The sequence below is a fragment of the Patiria miniata genome, unplaced genomic scaffold (genome assembly GCF_015706575.1).
Source record: "Patiria miniata isolate m_02_andy unplaced genomic scaffold, ASM1570657v1 HiC_scaffold_2, whole genome shotgun sequence".
Taxonomy (NCBI): domain Eukaryota; kingdom Metazoa; phylum Echinodermata; class Asteroidea; order Valvatida; family Asterinidae; genus Patiria; species Patiria miniata.
The window spans coordinates 18,263,391-18,287,202 of record NW_024037058.1 but is presented as its reverse complement, the minus strand read 5'-3'; the positions used below and the strand labels follow the sequence as shown (position 1 = coordinate 18,287,202).

The 23,812-nt window shown below is 41.9% G+C and overlaps 1 protein-coding gene across 1 annotated transcript; it reads right to left on the bottom strand.

Annotated features, from left to right (window-relative positions):
• LOC119726753 (putative helicase MOV-10) lies at positions 1–23,505 on the bottom strand. The gene is made up of 21 exons (XM_038198595.1): positions 23,404–23,505; positions 22,189–22,408; positions 20,103–20,430; positions 18,387–18,515; positions 17,432–17,547; positions 16,690–16,787; positions 15,842–15,987; positions 14,999–15,100; positions 12,920–13,073; positions 11,261–11,409; positions 10,660–10,845; positions 9,246–9,408; positions 8,054–8,224; positions 7,361–7,473; positions 6,286–6,494; positions 5,339–5,565; positions 3,839–4,021; positions 3,113–3,292; positions 2,416–2,504; positions 1,495–1,610; positions 1–829 (listed from the first exon to the last, which is right to left on the bottom strand). The coding sequence occupies exons 2-21, from the start codon at positions 22,355–22,357 to the stop codon at positions 747–749; spliced, it is 3,111 nt and encodes a 1,036-aa protein (XP_038054523.1). The 5' UTR covers positions 22,358–22,408; positions 23,404–23,505; the 3' UTR covers positions 1–746.
• Between the last annotated feature and the right edge of the window lie 307 nt (positions 23,506–23,812).

Here is a 23,812-nt window from a genome sequence, read left to right as displayed (position 1 = left end):
AGACTTCCCTGCCTGACTGGCAAGTGTTTTAAGGCACATAGGTTCATTTGCTTTTTGTACGTTTCCCTCGCTTGAAGCAGCATATTTTTTTGCTCAAAATCTTAAGAAGAGCGCATAACAACTAAGTTTCAGCTCAGTGGTTACTCTACAATTTTGAGACTAAAGGGAAAACGGGCTCACAATTTTTGGGGCACTCCTAACTGGATTCCATTGATGTAAAGAAAACTGTGCCCGTGGGCACATCAATGATCGTTTTCTTCCAAATGATTTCATTTCAATTGGACTAATTTCACAGGGTACTTGGTATCAGTCCTATCTTCACTTCGGGCAAGGATTTTCTTGTTAAATCAGTAGATATGTTTCCGGGTTATTGCAAATGTTCCTAAGTGCCTTTATTCAGTTCACGCCGGATGACGTGTATACACCCAAAGGTTTTGCGGTATTGGGAACGGATGACGGATTAACACCCAGGGAGCGAGGCCGGAAATATCTGTCAGCGACCCGCCCGCAGCAAGCGAGGCCGGAAATATGAGTGTGCTGCCCGAGGGTGATGGCTTCAACCCGCCTGGCTTGAGGTCAAGTGAAAAGTAATCCCGCGCCTCGTTCCTTTCTTGTTCAAATAATACAGGCGCAAACTGGTCTAAGAAAATGAAAATTCAAACCCTGCTGTGAAATCCCGATGGGCATCTTGATGTTACAAGTATCTCACTGCAGTCGGACGGACAGATTGACACCATCATCTCAGCTCACAAGTCCCCTTTCCATTCAGGATCAAGCTGCTCGGTGACTGCACTGACTCCTTGGTCCTCACTGACTTCAGGTTTGTCCACTACAAACACAAAAATGACTTGATGATATTCGCAAATTCAGAACAAAAAGTCCTGTTAAGTCGAATCTCAAGAGAATGGATACAAAATTTAAGGTATATGGAATTAGAGTTAAGCAAGGTTTCAAATTTTTCTACAGTCGTGTCGTCGCGTCATGGCAACAAGGTCGTAACTCCATTCTGCAACAAAGTCATATCTCGCGCGAATACGGTCCATTCAACAAGGTCGTATCTTGTGTCGTATCTCCGATTCTCGATGTCCCTAGACTTTATGTGTACATCTGGGTTGTTTTCAGTGAGGTATGACCTTTTGACATTCTGAAACTTACGGACACGACGATGTCATCTACATGTGCATGTTCGTACATAACTGGCTTCCACACGCAATGGACACATTATTTGGCACAGTTTCCTTCGCATTTTTTCAATTTCTCATCACGAAAAAGTGGGGGGCAGGGGTTGATGATTCATAGCCCATCCCCCAGGTCAAAAAGTGGGGGTTATATACCCCCCATCCCCCCCCATCCCGGGCCTGCTCTGTAGATTTACTAACTTTACTCACGACTCCAGTGAACTTGTGACAAATGTTCATAACCTCAAGCTATGAACCACTATGTAGAAGGGGGGAAAGTAGAGTTTCTGGGTTTGTTTTTGTTTCTCTAACTCACCCAGATCGCTGAGTTTCAAGGTGTCCAGCTTTTGAATAATATCTTCCAAGGCATCTTCATCTTCTTCAAAGTGGCATCCAGTGTAGGCGTTATTCTCCAAGCAGTAACGCAGAAACCTTGGAGCAAATAAGTTTTTAATTTATCCCAAAAGTAACCTACCAAATTATTATCGAAAGGCTCACTCGGATTACAGATCGTACTGGTACTAAACACCCTGTGAAATTATTCCGCAAGGCTAGCTGTCATTTAGAAGGAATCAAGACGTGTAGGTGATTTCCAATGATCAGTTCGTTGGGTGCACCACGAAGTGACATATTGTCTTTGGACTTTGTGCACACGATACCTCACTTCATGGTGTGACCGACAAGTTATTTGAATGTTTTTTTGAATAAAGAATGCTATTGAAATTCTGCCCTTTAAAGTCTCTAATCATGTTCCGTGATCAATAGGTCGTGCATGGTTTTTCAATGTTTTCTCAAAAAGTGTAATATCCACTGAGCAGAAACTCCAGGTTAGGTTTTGAACATTCTTCTTCGGATTTGGAGTGGCGTTATTATTAGAAACGAAAAAAATGCATGAATAGTTTAATTTACAATGCACATTATGTACACCTACCGGTACTTGTATTTTTTTTAAAAAGGTTTTTCATGGTATAATTTTACATTGTTTTAAATTTTAACTGGTTTATTTGTATTTCTGTGAAGCACCTTGAGCGTCAGTTTTTGACAGACTTGGCACTATACAAGAATCACTGATTATTATTATTGAATTTGTAAACAAGGACAATGCATTGAAACATGTTTCATGCTGCTCCTTACACTAGTTACGTCAAACCAAGGAAATCTTCAACATTTGTCCTTGCACCAAAAAGTGACACAGGCTTGCCTATCCAATAAACTACTGTAAAAAAAAATTGCTTACTTGTTCCAGCATTCGTCCTTGCTAAGCATGTATGGGTTACCAACCAATACCAGCAGTGCCTTAGCTCGAGTGATGGCCACGTTTAGTCTCTGAAAGGAAGAACCACATTCATGTAACATTAGAGACTTTTAAGGGCAGAATTTCAGTAAACAATAACCTAACAGCAATAGGACAAAACAATGAATGTAAGAAAAAAAGCGCCTTCGAAGACAACAGATAAATATAAAATGCCCTTTTCATTTTTGGTGTTCTTCTGCAGTTCAGTCCAAAAATTGTACACTCATGTAAAAGTTATTTCACATTTCTGGGAACATCATGCCGATATATGTGGAGGCTACATGAAAAAAACATGCCACTGTCATGTGACAGGCATGTGACAACTGTTCAAAAGTCATGACATGTCGATACGAAGATCATAAGACAGATATTAATCCTGAAATGAGAGGACCATGTGAAAGTCATGCAACAGGCAAGTGAAAGACCCATGACAGTCATGTGATATACATGTGACACTCATGTGATATGCATATGACACTCATGTGATATGCATGTGACACTCATGTGATATGCATGTGACATGCATGTGCAAGTCCATGCATGTGCAAGTGACACCTACATGGAAATTAATGTTGTATCCATGTGGACGACATAAGATAAAAATTGAATGAACAGTAAAGTCATTCTATAATGAACCAACCTTAGGGTTTTTGACAAATCCCAATTTATAATCTATGTCCATCTGGATGTGTTCTGGTTTGGTGCTGCGGACCGTGGAGACGATGATGACCAATCTCTCTTGACCTTGAAACTCCTCAACCGAACCGACCTTGATGTCGCCGTGGTGACGCTTCTTCAGAACGGCTTGCAGCTTTTGCACCTTGGCGATAAAAAAAATTCAAGATTTTCTTTCATTATGTAAAATCTTTGCGATCTTAAACTAAGTCAAAGATTTTGCAAACTTAGCATACAAATTTACCGTGCCACGTAGTGGATCATTTGCAAATAATGTCAGGGCATATCACATGGAGTAATTTTATTTGGTGTTTTACATTAGTCTCATCTGTATTCCAAGTAAGCTTTGCTCAATAAGTTAGGAGTCCAGAATTTGAACATAATCCTGTGGTGTCTTCAGGCAGTGCATATATGCCCCAAAAGGAAATTAATAGAATTAAGAGGCATTTCCTTATAGGATATTCAGCAAGATAACCTGTAAAGCATCCAACCTGAATTTCACTATTTTGCACAATTGTACTTTATTTCTACTTCTCCCCTTTTAAAAAATAAGAAGAGAAAAAAAGAAACCAAAAAGCAACAACTTGCAAAGGAACAGACACTGCCAAACCAGATCTGACATTACAACGGAGGCATCAAAGTATAAAAACAAGCAAGAAAAGTAGAAAATCAAGTTTAAAAGTTCACTGACCTGTCGACGATAGGGTGAAATAATTCCAATGTCTGATTCCTTGATTTTTCGCCCCCCTCGCTTGGCCAGCAGTTCTTCCACGTACTCCACGACGATCGTCACCTCGGCCGAGTTGAAAAATGAGGGGCTCTGTCCCTCCCTCTCGTCTTTACCTTCCACCCCGTGGAACAAAATGGGAAAGTCCTACGGGGAAACAGGTGATGTACAGTGTCACACACATTTCCGACTGGCATTTAAGAGTCGCACTGAATCAAATATGTGACTCTCCAGCACGAAACCAGTCTCTGGACCAATGTTTGAAAGACTTGGATTTTAAGCTCACTGGAAAGGACATTGAATAAGCTTTGTAGTGATGTACGGAATATGAGAGTCAAACAAAATCTGACAGAGGTATAGGTATTTTCAGTTCCGAATTTTTGGATCTTGGAAAGTTTGAAAGAAAAATCGATAAATTTGTCGTTGAAGTTTCCCAAATGAAGTCCTTGGGAAATTTACAAATTAACTTAATTGAAAGTAAAAACATTCATTATTCTAGCTTCTAACACCGAAATCGGAATTCTGATTACAGACTGTATCTCAAAATACGGCCGCTGTGACTTCAGACTGGTTTTGTGATATAGAGTCACATATTTAGGGAACAAACTCAGGTCGGCTCAAATAGATTTCAGTTTCAGACAAGGGAACTTTGATTTGCCATTCCATTAAAACCCATTTGTTTCAAAGGACAACACTCGTTCTTTAAATGAAGTCACTCCTAGCTGTTTCAAATGTCAAATTTTCCATGATTTATTCAGAAGTTTGGAAGAAGTTAGTTTGGCATGACTATTGAAAAGAAATCGGAAATGGGTGTTAGAGGAGAGACCATGGTTAGTAGATGCTGTGTCCAAGAACTCTAGACAGCCTTGTGTAGCCTACTCAGAGCAGTCAATAAGTCACGTCTGTATTCCAACAGTGCATGTGCACATCAAGATGTGACAAGTTTCAGTCGGGAAAATAAGCTCAACAGATAAATGCACACAAGTCTATGGGAGCATTGGTAACCATATCTACAATCCGTAGATTTTCATGCAATCAAAACAAAAATGGCGATATAGTTTGCACATGTGCTGGAGTATTAAAAATACTACAGAATATAACTTTCTGCTTAGCAGCAAAAAAAAAAAAACCCTGAGACCTCTTTTCTGTTTCAAAAAGCCATTTTGTTTGCGTAAAGAGGAAACTTTTCATCATAAAATACCCTTTATACAGTGCTGGGGGTCAGGGTGGTGTGATGTCACTTTCCTCGCCTTCCATTGCTGTGACCCAGGTTCGAATCCTGCCTGGGCCAACATGTGGATTGGGTTTTCAGTCCCTTCTTGATTTGGTGCGTTTTCCCTGGAATGTCATGCCAGAGATTTTCTCCCACCACTTAACTGCAATTTCCTTCTTCATATCCCAGCCAGATACGAAATACTAAATAAATAAATAAGTAAGTAATTAAGTTCTAAATTAGAACCTGACCTTTTGTGGAAGTCTGTCCCAACCGCACAGGGAGTTCCTCACCACCTCATCTGCATGGACCTCCAGCTCATTTGCATAGAACATCTGATTGGGCAGTTTTAGGATGGCGGGGTGGGAGCGATAGTTACGCAGCAGTTTGGTCAGGACGCGGCTGTTGTAATGCGGCTCCTCGTCGTGTCGCTGGTAAGGGGCGGACTCCGTCATGAGCCGCTCCAGGAGGGACAGACCTGAGCAGTGAAAATGAAAGGAGATCAAAGTCACAGTCATAGCCATTAAGCCTGACACTCCTAGATCCTTCAAAATCCAAAAAAATGTTTCAGAGGATTTTGCAGGATTCAAGAAGGTAGAGTTGAACCACTCTTACTTTATATGGGTTTAAAGTATATAAAATGTAAACAAGTATCAAGCTCATAAAATTGGGTTCCTGCACAATGGTGGATTTTGTAGGATTCCGTTTTTGTAGGAGGTAGGCTATAAAGGATGCTGGTTTACCAGTAAAGGGCAAAAGCCTTTGAGAGTTGCGCCTAATTATTGAAAGATAGAGGAAAAAAATGTTTTCAAAATGGCAAGAGCTATTCAATGATGGCTTTATGGAATTTTGTGCAGTTTTTCCATTTTTTAAAGCATTGCAATAAAGCATTGCGTCAATCTTAGGGCCAAACCACAAGCTAAGGTAAAGGAACCCTCATCACGAAGAACAACCTACTTTTTTCCAACAATTTTCAAATTCCTTAAAACAGTACATGGAATTAGAAAATTGCCTGTTGTTTTCTTCTTGGATATTGCCCAGAACAAGTTGCCCGTAAATTGCCTTGTGTGTCATGACCCAAGCAATGACATACATTTCACAGAATTTCGTGAATTTTGCCACAGGTACCCAAAAAGTCCACGTTCCAGGGCCAGTAGTGCCCACCTAGTCCATGTTGCAGGCCAGCTGCCGTACCTACCTAGTCCATGTTCCAGGGCCAGCGGTGACCTGAGGATGGGTCCCAGCTGCTTGGGGTCACCGGCCAGTACCACTTGACCTCCATGGGGGTGGTTTGGATTCACGAGATTGGATAGGGATATAATGGCCTCTGGTTCTACAGCGTGACCGGCCTCATCAATGAAGACGTGAGTGAAGTGGTCGTAAGGGAAGTCCTTAGCAGTGGCAAGCCTGCGTGAGAGACACAATCACAGACAACTTTAATGATTCAACTCTTTGCAAACAGCAAAAAACAAAACTACCAAATTATTATGAAATACCTTACTGGACAGTTAGTGAACGACAGTCTAAAGCATCCTGTAAAATCATGGCACTTGGTGTGCTGTCAATTTCAAGAAAAGTGGATTTTTGGTATCAATTTCTAATAATGGTCAGTCGACCATCTTTGGGAAAAAAAACTGACTTTTTTTCAAATGCCTTCAATTTACCAGATTTAGTTAGTCCATATTTTGTTTGCAATTGGTTACACATCTGTGAACGGATGCAAGCCAGCTAGTCTGGTTCCCTGATCTGACAATTTTCCAACATCTATAAATTGCTCCGTTTGATCTGAAGTAGTGCCAGGAAACCAGACTACAAGAGCAGCATTTTTTTTCTTGTTTTTTTTTTTTCCGGCATCTCTTTGAACAAAACTTTAAATATGTCAGTGTAACAATATTTGCTATCAACTACTAACCCCCAAATCCGTCCTTTTCTAAAAATTACAGCAAAAGCAGATGTTGTATATTATCTTAAAGAATTTCTTAATTTCTAATAGCACTCCACACTAATGTTAAAAATAGAAGCAAGTACCCGGATCTCAGACGAGCGTGCTGTATGAACTTCTCGAATGTATGCAGCCAGGTGTGCATGCATGTGCGCGTGTGATTGTTCCAAAGTTTGTCTGGCATGCGCGCGAACGGCGCGCAGCAAAATTGACGTCATTTGTGCGGAGTGCTATTAAATGAGGATTGAAGTATTATAAGTAATTGTGAAATAGTCTGGTCCGTTCTTTGTTCTGCAATACTGGGTTGTTTTATGAAAAACATTCTTATTACCTGCCTGCTGTGCACAGCGTTGTGACCAAGATCCTCTTCTCCAAGAGTTCGTCTTTTGGAGGGTAGAATGTGTCTCTGGATCCCTGCTTGTCATAGTTGCAAACCTCTTTCTCCTGTACAAAAATGTAAGAAAAACATTCAATTTGAACACCAAATAATCAACTTACATTCTGCACGAAGATGCTTTTCAGAATAACATTTTCATGCAGAAATCCCAGACTGTACACAATGATGTCGCAAAAAGAATGTACATTTCTTTAAATATCCTAATTACTATGCCTAATACATACAAGAGCGAGAAGCGAATTCTGACCGGTTCATTCACACTCGGTTGTCTGCCACCAGTTTTGTTATTTACCAAGTAGGCATGCGAGGATTCATGCACAGGGTAAATACGCATGTGCAGTCAACTATCACATGGGTTACACATACGATAGTGCTTGCGCATGCACTATACTAAGCAATCACGGAACTATCGCACAGGGGAAGTGCACACGTTTGAACATCACCCAAACAACATGAAAGAGGGCGGAAGCCACGTTATATTTGTATACTAATTTCAAGTAGTTTGGGTTAAAGTTTTTTAACAATTTAAAAATAAAGCCATGGGATATAAAAGTTGGATTGGTGCTGGCCACATTTTTATAACTCTGCTTGTTATTAGAGTTCAGATCTTCGACATGTCCTGCAAACCTTCAACGTTTCATCCACCGTTCTCCAATCACGACTCTGGGCATTCAGTCTCATGACGGTTGTCTTGGCAACCGGCGTCCCGCCAGTCAACAATCTGGTTGCTATGAGATCGGCGGCGCTATTGGAAGGGGCGCAGGCTAAGATGCGACTACCGCGCATCGTACTGTAAACCTGAAGAACAAGACCAAGACATAAAATAGAACTTCGTTTTGGCCTAAATTTGTAACAGCAGAATGCAAAATTAAACATGAGGTTCACCTTGAGGTTCACCTTGAGGTTCACCTTGAGGTTCACCTTGAGGTTCACATTGATGTTTACCTTGAGGTTTACCTTGAGGTTCACCTTGAGGTTTACCTTGAGGTTCACATTGAGGTTCACCTTGAGGTTCACCTTGAGGTTCACATTGAGGTTTACCTTGATGTTTACCTTGAGTTCTACCTTGAGGTTGACCTTGAGTTCCACCTTGAGTTCCACCTTGAGGTTCACCTTGAGGTTCACCTTGAGGTTCACCTTGAGGTTTACCTTGGGGTTCACCTTGAGGTTCACATTGATGTTTACCTTGATGTTTACCTTGAGTTCTACCTTGAGGTTCACCTTGAGTTCCACCTTGAGTTCCACCTTGAGGTTCACCTTGAGGTTCACCTTGAGGTTTACCTTGGGGTTCACCTTGAGTTCCACCTTAAGGTTTACCATGAGGTTCACATTGAGGTTCACATTGAGGTTCACCTTGAGGTTTTACAAGGTTTTGTGAGGTACCTCAAGTTTTAACCTTGAGGCATTGCTTGTTAAATTTTGTCTACTTATCTAATCAGGTTTTTTTGGTGAAAATAGCCATGTGCTTGGTCGGTTTTAAACAAGTACATTTAAAACTGGCTCCCTAGCTGGTTTTAAACGTACTTGTTTAATACCTGCCAAGCACATAGTTATTACCATTCATAAATACCTTGTGGTCAAAAAAAAAAAAGTGGGAGCCATTGATGTACATACATGTACCTGTAGATGAGAGGACAATAGACAAATCGGGCTTAACTCGAACTCCGGATGCCTCAAATGTTTTATCCATTCCCTTGAGATTCGACTTGACGGGAGTTTACTGTATTCCAATAAATTCTTGCCCATTTTCTAGGTCAGCTTTCTCCCTCTATGACTGGCCCTTTCCCCTGTTATCCCGTTGTCTAATCACAAGCCTTGCCTGTTTGATTGACTCCACAACGGTGACTGTCTTGCCGGTGCCCGGTGGACCAAAGACGAGGTATGGTGCAGGGCGGGAGGATCCCGTCACGATATGCTGGACCGCCTTGATCTGCTCTATGTTACTGGCAAGCTTCTTGTCAAAGAATCGTCTGGCAAACTCCCTGAAATTAAACGATGGGTAATTATTTTTATGGAATTTGTATTGTGGTAGTGTACATGCTAATACTTTTTTTTTTTTTTAACACTAACCGCCCTGAATCCTTCAAAATCCTCTTTGCCAAAGTGGAGGAATCTGGAGGATTGAGGTTACATGGCATAAGTGCGTTACTGATTTCGGAGGATGCACTTTGTCAAGGTCTTGGGCCAGACCTTGTGTTGTTTTTGCTCAGCCATGCATAAATATAGGCCTGGATTATGCTTGAAATCCTCCGTACTGCTCCACGATGTCACTGGCCAAGCCTCAACATATCGACAGTCACTGCCGCAAGATTTTGCAGGATTCAGGCAGTGGTAACCCCTCCATGGACCATATTCAATGGAATTTGCAGGATTGAGGCAATATGCTATTTTTCCATGAGGCCAATTGGAGGATTTTGCAGGAGTGAGGCTACATCCTGGCAAAAAGGCCTTGGGAGTTAGGGTTATGAGTTCCTAGAGCTTGAAGGGCAAGAAGCAGTATTCATAAATACCTGAGACAGTTTACCCATTCCTATGGGTCGAGAGCCCCTCATGTTGTAAGTTTTAAACAGCTGATAAATCACCGGCCAGTGTTTAAACAGCAATGCTTAAAACCGGTCACAAATGAACTTTTCATGAACATAATTCAAATTTTTTGAAACTGTTTGGTTAGGTGCAACCTGGAACATTTGGAGTCTTTTGGAGTCATTGCAGATGGGTGTTTGCATTCTCTGATGCACTCCATTTGAAGGGTACTGGCATATTTTGTCTGATAAGCAAAATAAAGATACACTAAAAAGAGGCGGAATTAACTCTAACCCTCCTCAATCCTCCAAAATCCTCCAGGTGGTTATAGAGGATTAAGGCTGAATGACAAAAAAGGGTTGGTTGATTTTGGAGGATGCATTGTGTTGATTCCGTGGGCTGTACCCGGTTTATGTTCAGTCATGCATAACTGAGCCCTGCATTATGCTCGACATCATCCGCACTGCTTCTGAATGTCATCGGCACTCACTGCCTCAACCCATTACAGTGATTGTTGGAGGATTTTTGAAGGATTGAGGTAATGGTCACCCTCCACTGAACAAATTCAAGAAACAGCCTATGATTTTGGAGGATTGAGGCTGTATCCAATTTTTACGCAGTGGCAATTGGAGGATTTTGCTGGATTGAGGATGGTTTCCTAGTCAAAAGGGCCAAGGGGCTAGGGTTAATCAAAATTAGCCAAGACCTACTCAATGTCATCAGGCACATCACAAAGTCTCTTCTTTGTCCCAATGTCAGTCTTGGAGGGAAACAGCACCCTTCCGATATCGTGATTTGAGGCGTCATCCAAAGCGTTGTGTTGGAAGCGCAGGGGCAGACGGTTGAAGGTGAACTCAATGTCAAACTTCAGACCCTTGGCAAATTTGTCTGTCAATCTGGAAAGAACAAATGATAGGACAAAGGGTTGTAGTACATGTATTCCAATCAATCCTAACATTTTTGAGATAACACGGTCTGAAGTGAGATCGCCAGTGACCAGAAGTCAAGACCTTATTAACCCTCTTTTTGTTTGATCAGTCACAGACAGTCAGAAATTCAATCTTGTTCCCCTGCCATGCCTTTTACACAGGCTAGTCACCAACAGTCAGATCATATTTCAGTAAGCAATGTGACTAGTCAAATTCCATCAACAGACAAAAGCAGGTGACTGGTAGGAACAGCTGGCATATCAATCTCCCACAGTCAAAGCATAGCTTTATCAGGTTTCATAACAATCACAGCCAGTCAATCCTGCTTTACCAACATTTTAATGCAAAAAAACAGGAATTAATTAAAGAGACAGGAACTTACTCCCTTGAGAAACCCAACACTACTTCCTCCATCTCCACACGGTGGACGTAGCCCTTGTAAGTCTTGCTGCCTGCTGGGTCGCCGCTGGGACGAGCAAAGAGGTGATCTCCCTTGAGAACCGAGGGGCGATTCTCCGCAAGACCTGGGATCTGTCAATGGTGATAACATACATGCCCTTAGTTCTTTGTTGTTGTTGTAGGGCCTGGTGTTTTCATCACAACCAAATTTGTCTCTGTTGTCTTTGGAAAGATTTTCTAGGATTGCAACACCAATCTAACTTAACCCTAACCACCCCTTCTCCATCAAAATCCATCCCCCCCCCCATCATTTTGGTGGATTTTGGGGGACTTGGTCCAGGAGGCCTGGCGTGACTAAATATTGATGGAGTTATGATGGACTGGGGCCTAATGCCCCGAAGCAGTGCTAGGGGTATCCGATTGATTTTGCCTAGCTTCCTGTACTGCTGTTGTGATAAAAGCCATGTGTAGCAAGTCCATGAATGTCAACCAGTGCGTCAGTCATCATGTCAATCATTATGTCATGTGCAGTTTTGTATTGGACGCACAGTGATTGATGGATTTTGATGGACTTGGTCCAGTTCCTAGTAAAAGACGCTAGGGAGAGTTAGGGTTTTAAAACAGTTTGCATATTCCAGGTCACTCAAGTTTTAGGGTTTTTTTCAAGATAGAAACAAGTTTGGAATTTTGCAAGAAAAAGGAGAATTTAGCCTTTCAATACCAACAGCAACATTTCAGGGAACACTGTGGTGATGAGTTTGGAAGCAAAATCTCCCTAGCTGGCTTTCCTAAGTGAATTTTCCACCCCTTGTTATCCAAGTCATTCTATACATTTGGGGTTCACTTTTTTTGCTGTCAAAAAAAATGTCCATGCTACATCCGACATCAATGACTTTATAGTTCTGATGCAGTTGTACTCCAAGAGTGATCATGCATAGCAAAGTACCTACCCAACAAATAAAAAAAGTATTTTGAGGTTATTCTTAATGATACTTGAATGGTATATTACAAAGTACCAAGGTAACAGGGACAGGAAAAATGTCACACCATGGACCCTAAATTTATAGAATGAACCCCCCCCCCCCCCCTCCAAAGTTGTAAACCCTAACCCTCCTCAATCCTCAAACATCAACCAGGCTGTTTTGGAGGATTTTGGAGGATTGAGGCTGAATGGCAAATAGTATCCGTTGATTTTGGAGGATACATGATTTTGAGGTTTTAGCCTGTGCCCTGTATTGTTTATGTAGAGCCACACATAGTTGAGGCCCACGTTAAACTGGATATCGTCCGCACTGTTTCTGGATGTCACAGACACAGCCTCAACCCATTAACAGTGATTGTTGGAGGATTTCGAAAGACTTTGGCAGTGGTCATCCCTCCACTGAACATGTTCAACAACAAACAGATGATTTTGGAGGACTGAGGCTGAATCAAATTTTTGCAAGGTGACAATTGGAGGATTTTGCAGGATTGAGGATGGCTCCTAGCCAAAAGGGCCTAGGGGGTTAGGGTTAAGGAGCTTAGCATGAAACAGGCTTTCCAGAGCTACTGCTACATCCAGTGTCAGCTTGTTGCAATGTGGTTGTAATTGTCTGAGTCCGAGTCAGTGGCCTGAGTTTACAGTGTTTGGCCTTCAGCTTACTTGAAGTCTGAGGAATCTGCTGTCTTGTTTCATGGTGACCCCTCTCATGTCGTAGCGCTTGATGTCCACCTCCATCTGACATTCCTCAATGTGCAGCAAGGTGGACAGCTTGTGGCTGTAGTTGGACCAGGCTAAGGCCGGCTGGATGTCCTTCCTGAGTCATGGTCAAAGAGAAGAAAAAAATGAATGAATGCATACACAATTCTGCAAATTATTCCCTCACAAAGGAACAATTTATCTCGGGTTCAATCCAGAAGTATGGCTACACCCATTGTCAGCATGTTCCTAGGTTTTTATAACAGGAATGCACCTGGGAAGCAACAAAATCAAAATAATAATTATAACAATAATAATAATAATTTGGGAGGCTAATCATCCTTATGAGCAGCTGAGAAGCTGAATTGCAAAGGACGCGGCTACAACGTGGCCGAGCCGCAGGCATGTAAAGGCGCCTATGGCAGCCAGCCATACGACCGATATATGACCAGGAGCACAGGCAGAGATTGAAAGCGTTTGATTTTTCCGGAGGGAGGAATACCAGATGGCCTGGAGAAAAACCCTTGAGGCATAGGAGAGAACCAATGCACAACTCGACTCACATATGTGACCCGCTCTGCAAAAATGAGTCACATGTCTCCAAAGCCACTTTTGAGCTAAAGGTCTTTGAAAGAATGTTGCACAGTGTTTAAGCAATTGGAATCCTCAACAGTTTGGTTTGATGAAAATGGACATTGTGTAGAATTTAAAATGTTGAGGATTCCAATTGCTTAAACACTGTGCAACATTCTTTCAAAGACCTTTAGCTCAAAAGTGGCTTTGGAGACATGTGACTCATTTTTGCAGAGCGGGTCACATATGGTCCTAGCTGGGAACTAACCAGGGCCACAGTGGTGAGAGGCAAGCGCTTTACGCACTAGCCACCCATAAGTGAAAAAAAAGAGGAAATCAGCAGATCCAAGAACACACTGCATGCCTGTTCTAATTGCCCAAGTCCTAGACAATGCAATATGGATTCCGTGCTGGAACAGCATATGGTGCCTGTGGCCTATGCACAAGGAGCTCCAATATGTATAACACTCAAAGTTCACAGAAATTTAGAGTACATGACTTAAGTACATGTTCTCATCTGTCCATGCATAGCCCCGCAACATCTACTCGAGGTGTTCAAGCAGTGGCGTATGCAGCATTTTGCTGATGGGGGGGGGGGGGAGGGGGGGAGGGGGGGAGGGGGGGAAAGCAGACTCTTCATGCTGAAAGGTAGCCATGATGTAGTTCCAGGTCAACCACCCACCACAATATCAAAAAACTGAAGGGGGGGGGGGGAGCTGGACACATGCAACTATATTGGGGGCTCTGTTCATAGCAGACAGTCATAGACAAAATCAAACAATAAGTGGCACTCTTTGTTGCAGCTAAGGCCAAGTTGACTATAGTTGACCAATGGTTAACCATAGTTCGACTAACGCTTGCCCAAACTCTGTCTAGTCGACGGTGGTTGACTACGCTAGTCAACTATTTGGAACCAACCTACTGGGGCTGGTTGCATCGCTGGTAACCAACAGCCGCGCACATTCATAATGCTAGCAGAGAGCCAGGATCCAGAAGTTTTGACATTTTGACCAGCGTTTGACTAGAGACGTTCGCACGTTGCTATCAGTGCGCAGGCGTAAGGTACGTCACAAATCAACCACTAGTCGACTAATGGTCTTTGCCCGAACTTGGCCATATTTGGCGATAAACACACTATTTGTCAACAGGACGATTTTACCAACAAACAACTAAAAAAGGGTATAAACCCACTCCCACACACTCCCTCTAGTGAGGCTCTGCTGATAACACCTATTTTTATTTACACATTGGGGGGAGGGGGGCATGGTACCATGGCCCCCTAAATATGCCAACGTGTTCAAGTCCTGGCTTCGCTCTTCAAAGAAAGTCTCACCATTTTCTGGATGGACTGAAACCCACCCCTTAAGGATTCCACCACAGACATCAAGTCTGAGGCCCTGACTGTTACTGTGTGGTACATGAGCAAAACCAAGCCTGGTCTGGTCCCGGTGAGGCAGCTTTAAGACTTACTTGACTTCTTCCACTTGGTTCTTGTTGTTCAGCATCCAACGAAGATGGTTTGGTATCGAGTACCGCTTGATTTCCTTCAGTTTGAGTTTGCTCTTTGATGATCTGGAAAAATCAAATAAAAATAATCAATACATATCTTGATTCAAATCTCTGTATGGAAACGAGAAATCACTAAATGTAAAACTCAAGGGAATTTACAAAAAAATCTCTAATGCTGGATTCTAACCCCAGACCTCTGGCATGCCCTTCCAGTGCTCTACAAACTTAGCTACCCAGCCATGGGTCAGTCTTAATCCAATATGGCACGTCATGCTTAATTTTGCGTCCCTTTTTTCCCCCGTTTTCTTGGCATGAAACTGCAAAGAACATTTCTATTTTTTTCCTTGATGGAATGCTAGTCCATCACAGGTTACTCCCCAGCTAATGTCAGTACCCATTTACAATCCTAGGTGGAGAAAGGCCAGTGGGGGTAAAGTGGCTTGCCCAAGAACACAACACATGGCCAACAGCTAGATTCGAACCCCTCACCCTCTGATCATGAGTCACGAACCCTATCCCACTAGGCCACACTGCCCCTTTTATACTCCTAGGTGGAGAGAGGCAAGTGGGGGTAAAGTGGCTTGCCCAAGGACACAACACATGGTCCAGCAGCTGGATTCGAACTCCTGACCCTCAAATCATGAGTCACAAACCCTAACCACTTGGCAACAAGTCAACAAATAGCTGTATTTATAATCTTCACAAAATATAAAATAATAGAAGGCAGGGGGGAAATTTCCAAGTGACGTAAAGTCATTCATCAATCCAGATTCAGGTCATAGTTCAAAGGTCACATGAACTCACCGCGGCAGGGGGACACCATCGACGATCTCTCCCTTGGGTTCTCGTCTGGATATTCTCGGTGGGCGCTGGTAGGGCACAGAGGGCGGTAGATCTTCAGCTATCTTGCTGGTCACCTCCACGGTCACAAATCGAAGAATATGAAACACCTATTAGGAGAAATTCAAACCAAGAATATATATATTATCGTTAAGGATGCAACAACTTCCATTTCATGCAGTACATACTTGTTACCAAAAAAAAGAAAATGATAAAAAAAAAAAAAAACCCTCCCCCCAAAAAAAATTCAAAAGAATTTACCAGGGAACCATGAGGTAACAGACTTGGATCACTTTTAATCCATTTTTTTCTGAACAAAGAAATAGACTACGTAGGTTACAGGGGTGAGATTGGGAGGAAAATGAAAAATCAACAAAAATATCGGCAGAGGGTTTGAGGGTTGCTGAGGGCCCCAGAGCGATGTAGGGTCTATGGTATGCCTTTGTATTTGCCTAAAGACGCCCCTGAAAATCCCCATTTCTTTTGTTCTATATGACCTTTTATTGGTGTTAACACCCTAATATGGTAACACCTTGAGAAGTATTCTTTACTGAAAACAGAAAATATCCGGACCAAAAAAATCCTGAAATTATTCCTAACAAAAATCCTGAAACCAGAAAAATATCTGCCAAATCTCACCCCGAGGTTAGAACTTCGGACATCAAAAATATCATACTGGTGCTCCACCCAAAAAATCGTGAGAAGTCCAAAGAAGTGAGTAGATCCAAAGCCCCCCCCCCCCCAAAAAAAACCTAGAAATTGCATCCTGCTCAAACTTTTCTTTCTTTTTTTCTTTCAAAACTTGGACCAACCTCGTTAGATGTGACGTCCTTGAAGGCAAATATCAATGGACTGCTCAGGATTCCCACAGAGTCACTCTCAACGGCCACCTGTAGGCTGTACTCACTCCCTGCATGGTCAACAAACCGGGGCTGTAAACTCAGGTCAAACTTGGAACAATCACTTCCAAAATGAGGGGCGCTCTTTGAATGCTGTAAATATCACAACACTCCTAGGATAACATTATCATAGTGATAAATCATTTCAAAAGTATTTTATTGGTGTAATATTGTACTAGCCCTAACTCCTTTAAAGCATTTTTTGACTGAGAATTCCTTCTCATATTTTCTTAAGTCTGTTACTTTGTGCTTCACATATTTTTTTCTTCAGTTCCTGAGTCTTGATAAATTACTTCTGAAACCCAAAACTATTCCTAAATCTTTATATATTATGTGTGGTCATTGTTTTAGAACAACTTGTAGCATTTTCCTATTTTTTCCAGTATTTCCATTTCGACATACTTTCAAGTTTCACGTGGCATCAAGCATTATGTAAATTATAAATTGTGGCGGATCTTAGAAGGAAGACGGGTTGGGACAATGAGGTTTATACCACACAATTTTGGGTAGAGTTTGCGAAGACCCTTTTATCTAACCTCAAGTTCAAATGTTAGTACTTGCCAATGGAAAAGCTTAAATATTGGCAAAAATGTAACACTTTATTTGTTTTGTTTGTTCATTGTTAGCCAGACGTCCTTGTTGAGGTTTAACTTACCAGGTTTCAAATGTACAACTCGTTTGGATTGAGTGACATCGTACTTGTCAGTCAAGATAAACGCTGGCTGCACTTTCAGAAACACACACGACAGGAACGCAATGGTGTTCACATCACTACCCGACAAAGCAGACACAGAAAAGCAGTGAATATGTGAAATGTCACCAATTGTTTATTATTATTCACCAAACATGCCAAATGGTTGGAAAAGCCCATGAAATTCTCTCAACTTATTTTCCTTGTGGACTCCACTATACTACGTCCACCTTATCCTCTGAAGTCATGTTGACTTCTATTTTGCAATCAGACTAGTTCACAAGAGCTAGTAAGGTTCCTATCCCTTCCTTTTGCACTCTATAGACAGTGGTGGAGCCAGACTCTAAAACTTCGGGGGCAACTGGGGGTGGGGGCAAGGAAATATTTTGAAGGCAGTCAAAATAAAATCTGATTATATCCCAAATCTTAGTGAAAATAAGGAAGAGCCCTAATAACTAAATGGCAACTAAAAGCCTGAGTATGTGTGCGCGTGCATTGTTGATGGTCCAGAAATAAACCTTTAGAGTAATTTAGAAGTGTAGTTTTGAATGAGAAATGTATCAAACCGCAGAATGGTGTGTACAAATGCACAACAAATGTACAAAGACGTTGGCTGCACACTATCTATGGCTGTATAAATGCAGGTGTGGCTTGTTTTGTCTACCTAATTACCGATGTTTATAATGCTTTCATTAGTCTAAAATGTGTTCACAGAACCAATGATTCATTCTCTATCTTCAACTTGTTATGAATCTTAACAGTGCAGAAAATAGACATACTGAATGTTTTTGTGGATAAAGTGTTGAAGGAAAAGTGCCCCGATGATGGTCTCTGATGGTCTTGATTGGTCTTTGTGTATCCCTCTACGGAAAAGTACAAACATTTCTGTTTGTGACATATATGACCTGCCAAGTCTCACCTTGAATTCTTGACGGTGACACTGATTTTGTGGCTGTTGTTCTGTGTCATCTTCAATGCAATAGTCCCCTCATCTCCGTCGTGCTGACTGACCACCTCGGTGCTGTTCTTGTTCACGATGAACTTTGACCTAAGACGTTCAAGCAAAAGTGACACGAGGGAAACATCAGAAACAAAACCGAAGGATTACAAAAAATGAACAAATTGGAATGTACTGCAACAAGAAAAGGAAATTGGTCACACTACCCGACAGCAGAAATATTTTTGACAGACATCAAACATTTCTTCTTGATATCACAAAGTACAATGCTTTTGTAACGTTGTAGATAACTTAAATATCAAACTCTATTCTTGTGGAAAATTACTTTGACACTCGGACCCATGAATTTCTGAGCATACCTCACATGCGCACTAGCTTGAGTAGAGTACACATGAGGTATGCTTGGAATTTCTGTGGTCTGAATGCTAACATTCCCAAGACTGGATTTGACTCATCTCGTTGGTAGCGCCCTCTACTGCCACAATGGCTTGGCTGTGCTTGCCAGCAGCCGATTTCATGAAAAGTGCGTAGCTTGCGCCATGTGTAGGACTTACACAACAAATTTATAGCGCAGTTAAACTTACGAATGATTTCACAAAAATTGGCATAGCTGCGTTTGAAAGAATCTAAACATCTTGGACGAGGATAATACGGCATTTACGACGGCTGTTTGTGCATGAAGTTGTTCTTTCATGAAACAATTGTTAAATCACCTCAGCCCACCAATTTGAAAAAAATGTTGTCTGACTTTCTTCATAATCGAGCAGCAACTCTAAAAATTCTGTCACAAGTAAAATGGCAATTCATGTACCTCAAACAAGAAGCTGTGAGTGTCTTGTATCAACATGGATAAGTTGTGCAGTAACAGGCTCCACGACGATCACCATTTACTTGTAAAATTGGTCATTTTCAGTCGCTACTCCACAACTTACGCCACCTAAAATGATTGCGCAAGTTAAGAAATAATTTATTGCGCAATTCGCAGACTTAGGCACTATGAAACCTTCATGAAATGTGTCATAAGTGAAAATGTCATACAACTTACGCAATAAATTGTTTACGCAATTGCAGAGTTTCTCCATTGCGTAAAGTTTCGTGAAATCAGCTGCAGGGACTGACTGCATTATAAGGCAACAAAATTCCAATCAAGTCTTGAACCAAAACTAGGCGGCAAGGCGGCAAAGGCATTCAAATTTCTGTCACATTTTCTGTCACCACTAAAAAGGGGCACTCTGAATACCGCCAGTTGTCCAATGGAGCCCTCTCCATATCCAACGTCTGATATATGCGAGCAGTTACTAATTTTAAGCGACCTCGCACACCAGCCAATAGGAGTCGACTTTTGAAATTGCGACGTCATTTCGATTAGAAATGTGGACTTGGCTGTTGACTGGTCACTTTGGCCGTCATTTTTTTGTAAAACAACAACGGGTTACGGAAGACCTGATAGAAGGCGTCCGCTGAATGGTCAGAATCTCGAGGTCAATACGCGGTCTTATTTTGCATAATTAATCGCCGAATCTGCTTGCATAATATCATATCCCCTTGCTGTGCAAGGGGATATTCTGTGCAAAGGGCTATTCCATAGAATATAAAGCAGGGTGGGGGCGGGGTTAAGGAATCCAAAACACAATAAGACGTTGAATGAAAGGATCCCAAATGAAGCAGAAATCCCACCTGCTTTTCTTGACGCATTTCAGGATCATCTGCTGCCGGTGTCGCATGCCTTGCAGGTGACCATTGAATGACTGGTGTGAGTTCCCATGGACCCCGCACTCCTCGCAGTAGAAGGGATACGGTTCAGAGCCCTCCCCGGGCCGACCCGCACCCTTCATCAGACCCCCACCGCTGATCTTAGCCTGTTCCTTCTGGTCCAGGGCATGCTTCTTCAGGGTCACGTACTGATCCACGGCGACAAAACCTTTTAAGATCTCCACACGGCCGTCTTTGACTCGGATCTTGCCGTTGCTTTTCAGCGCGTAGATGATGGTCGAGAAATTAAAACCTGCAGGGAAAAAAATCACTGGAATCTTTTCACACGAAAAAAAAATCCCATGAAACTTTAAGTTTGTCTTTAATATACAATGAACAAGATAAAGGAGAAAGACAATCTAAATGAAGTTGCAGAATGCACTCTGACTTTTGTTAATTTGAAATAGAATACCATTACATTGCAGAAAGTCCTTCTTTTCCATGTTTTCCCAAATCCTCCAAATTTTCAAAATAGAGGATTTTGCAGGATTGAGGCTATATGGCAAAAATGTGTGGCTGATTTTGGAGGATGCACTGGGTCAAGGTCGTAGGCCGGACCTTGTGTTGTTTATGTGCTCAGCCGTGCATAAATGTAGGCCTAGATTATACTCTGCACAGCTCCAGGATGTCCCTGGCTTTGCCTCAACATATTGACAGTGATTGCTGGAGGATTTTGCAGGATTGAGGCAGTGGTCACCTTTCCAAGGACCACATTCAAGAAATAACAGATGATTTTGAAGGATTGAGGCTGTATGCAATTTTAAATGGAGGCAGTTGGAGGATTTTGCAGGATTGAGGTTGCATCCTAGCAAAATTGCCTACGGAGTAATAGGAATAATAAGAAGGCAGGTCGGTGCAATGGTACATATTGCTGCTTTCCAGTTCCACCCCTGTGACATGGTTTCGACTCCCTGGGCCAACATGAGGATTGGCTTTTCTGTCCCTGCCTCATTTTGTGCATTTTCGCTCATAAATTATTAAGTTTATTTCTCTCTAGTAATGAAACCAAGGATTCCTCAAAAAGTTCCCTAGGCACTGTAGCTTGCAAGCCTGAAGAAACCTTTAGAGAGAAGACAATAGGGAGGTTTCGCAAGCGAACGGATACGCTTACACTTACGTTTAGCTATCCGTATCCGTTTTTTACTTACGTGTAGCGAGCGAGATATGCGTGTCATCTGCACGTTTAGCGGATAGTGAGTGGCGTATGACGTCATACGTGCAGACGACACGCATATCTCGCTCGCTACACGTAAGTAAAAAACGGATACGGATAGCTAAACGTACATTGTATTTGTAAGCGTATCCGTTCGCTTGCGAAACCTCCCTAATGAGAAGAAATTACGGTTTTAGAGGTGGGAGGAAAACCACATAAGAATATTCTGGGAAAAACCACGGAATCAGGCAGGGACTGAAAACCCAATCCACATGTGGTCCGGGCAGGAATTGAACCCCACCACAGCGGTGGAAGGCGAGGAAAGTAACCACTGAGCCAACCTGACTCCCCGGTTTCTACATTCCTCCTACGTAAAAAAGTGAAAGTTTCCTATTCATAAGATGGAATTTGCTTCAGGGTGATGTAAATTCAATATTAGGTTTTGCCCTTCACCGACGTATAAACACTGTATACTCAACATGAGTATACTGCACTTTTCACTCGGGAGGTAATACCTCCCGAGTGAAAAGTGCAAAAAAAATCACTTGGTGAACCGCTGCTACATCAGATTCGAACCAGTCAGCTGCTCCTGGTAAACTCGGTGGTCAAGTGGTAGACATTTGCACTCGAAAATAGGAAGTCATGGGTACGAGTCCCACCCGAGTGATTTTTTTCTTTCACTGAAGGGATAACACACTGAGTATACAGTGTTTAAACGTCAGTGAAGGGCAAAACCCAACATTGAATTGAAAGTTTCCTCTGTGTTCTCTGTGCACTTTTTAGGAACTATTTTTGTCACAACCAGCAAGACTAAAGTTAAAAAATAATACAAAAAAATAAAATTTGATGCATTTATACCTGCTCCTCCTTTCTCAAGCCTCGGCTTGTACTCTTTCAAGAAAACTGTCTTCATCTGTTCCTTGTCGTCAACATCACCCCGCTTGCTCTCGGCAAGAAACCTCAAGAATCCCAGCCCGGTTCGACAGCTCTGGGCCACTGTAGGCCGTCCTGTTCTCTGATTGGTCATCTTGTCGATGATGTCACCTTCAGCCTTGAGCCTGGGACCATCAGTGCTGCGCTGTGCACATTTTTTCAAGGATAATATTAAGATGATTGACAGGGTCAATTTATGATTCCAACTCTATCAAAATACGTACGTATGCACGTGGTAACGGGTCGGGGATCGCCTGCATACGTACATACATCATGTGATACATGTACTTTTGACCAAAACTGAATGACAGGCAACAGCCGTACCAATGCACATTGTCAAAATTTGATGCAAGCTAGTGAGGGCGCGATTTATCACAACCCATGACGTCATGCAACAAAACGCTTTCTTGAAAAATGGCTGCAAAAGTCATCCGATTTCAACTCGAAATTACAAGATAACTAGACCTCTGAAGGTGCCGAGTTTCACGTTTTGTTGATATTATTAGCAGTTGTACTTGTAGACGGTATTGTATGAGTATAAAGTGAAAAAATAATTGCGATTTGGAATTGCTGTTCGGCTCCCTTACTACCTTAGCAACGGACTCTCCGTCCAAATACCACATGTGGATTTGTGACGGTTAATACGGAGGTAGTCCAGTATTACCGTCACATTTATGGGACTACGATGTACTGTGTGCACGCACGGCACGCTGAATCGCAAGGCACAAACCGCGCAGGAAAATCGTGATTTCTACCCCAAGAATCTGTTCAAAATTGCAAAACGGGTGTCATTAGAATTGAGAAAAGTCAGCTTTTGATTGTAAAAGTGATTTTTGAGCCATAAAAAACATTTTTGACTCTAATTTGATCAAAACAAAACAGGGGCCCTACACTTCACGATCGCCATTTAAAGTTGAACCATATGACTTTTTTGTCCGGAAAATGGGCAACTTTTCCCTTGAAGGCCGGTGAACCTTGCATGCAGCTTTGTCTTCGATGTCTCTTCTGTTAGTTAGTAGTAAAGGCATGCAAAGGCATAGTTCTAAATACATAAGTTATTTCGATCGGAAAATAGATCCATTTTTAGTTTTAAAACCACAATTACACAAAAATACAATCATTAACAGCTGCAGCACTGACCTCACCTGTCACTCGGGCTACTTGGCTGCTTGCACGCAAAGCTTGCACGACGTACGTACGTACGTACGACGAATCGATCGGTCGCACGTGCGATTTTTGCTTGATAACCATAGAGCTGTATAATAGCTCTATGTTGATAACAGATCTAGATGGCGCCCTATAAAGAAGTTGTACATGTATTGATTTTAGGACGGTGACATGCATACTTCAACTTTCAAGTTTTTGATTTGATTTGATTTGATTTATTTGCAATTTCCACACAATGATGATACAGTTTGAATATAAGTTGAGATTTAACAAAACACATCAAAATTTATCAAAAATCGTATAAAAAAATTAAAAATAAAACTTAGAAAATCCCCATGCAGAGGAAAAAGCGGGGATAACGCAAAAAGTTTTAAAAATGTAT

What these genes read in the sequence shown, in the direction of transcription:
- LOC119726753 (XM_038198595.1), bottom strand. Translation starts at nt 22,357, where the DNA reads ATGACCAATCAGAGAACAGGACGGCCTACAGTGGCCCAGAGCTGTCGA. An exon ending in GTCACCGTCAAGAATTCAAG is followed by an intron (nt 17,548 to 18,386) that starts GTGAGACTTGGC and finishes TTTGTCGGGTAG; the next exon opens with TGATGTGAACACCATTGCGT. An exon ending in GATTTGTCAAAAACCCTAAG is followed by an intron (nt 2,505 to 3,112) that starts GTTGGTTCATTA and finishes TCTTCCTTTCAG; the next exon opens with AGACTAAACGTGGCCATCAC.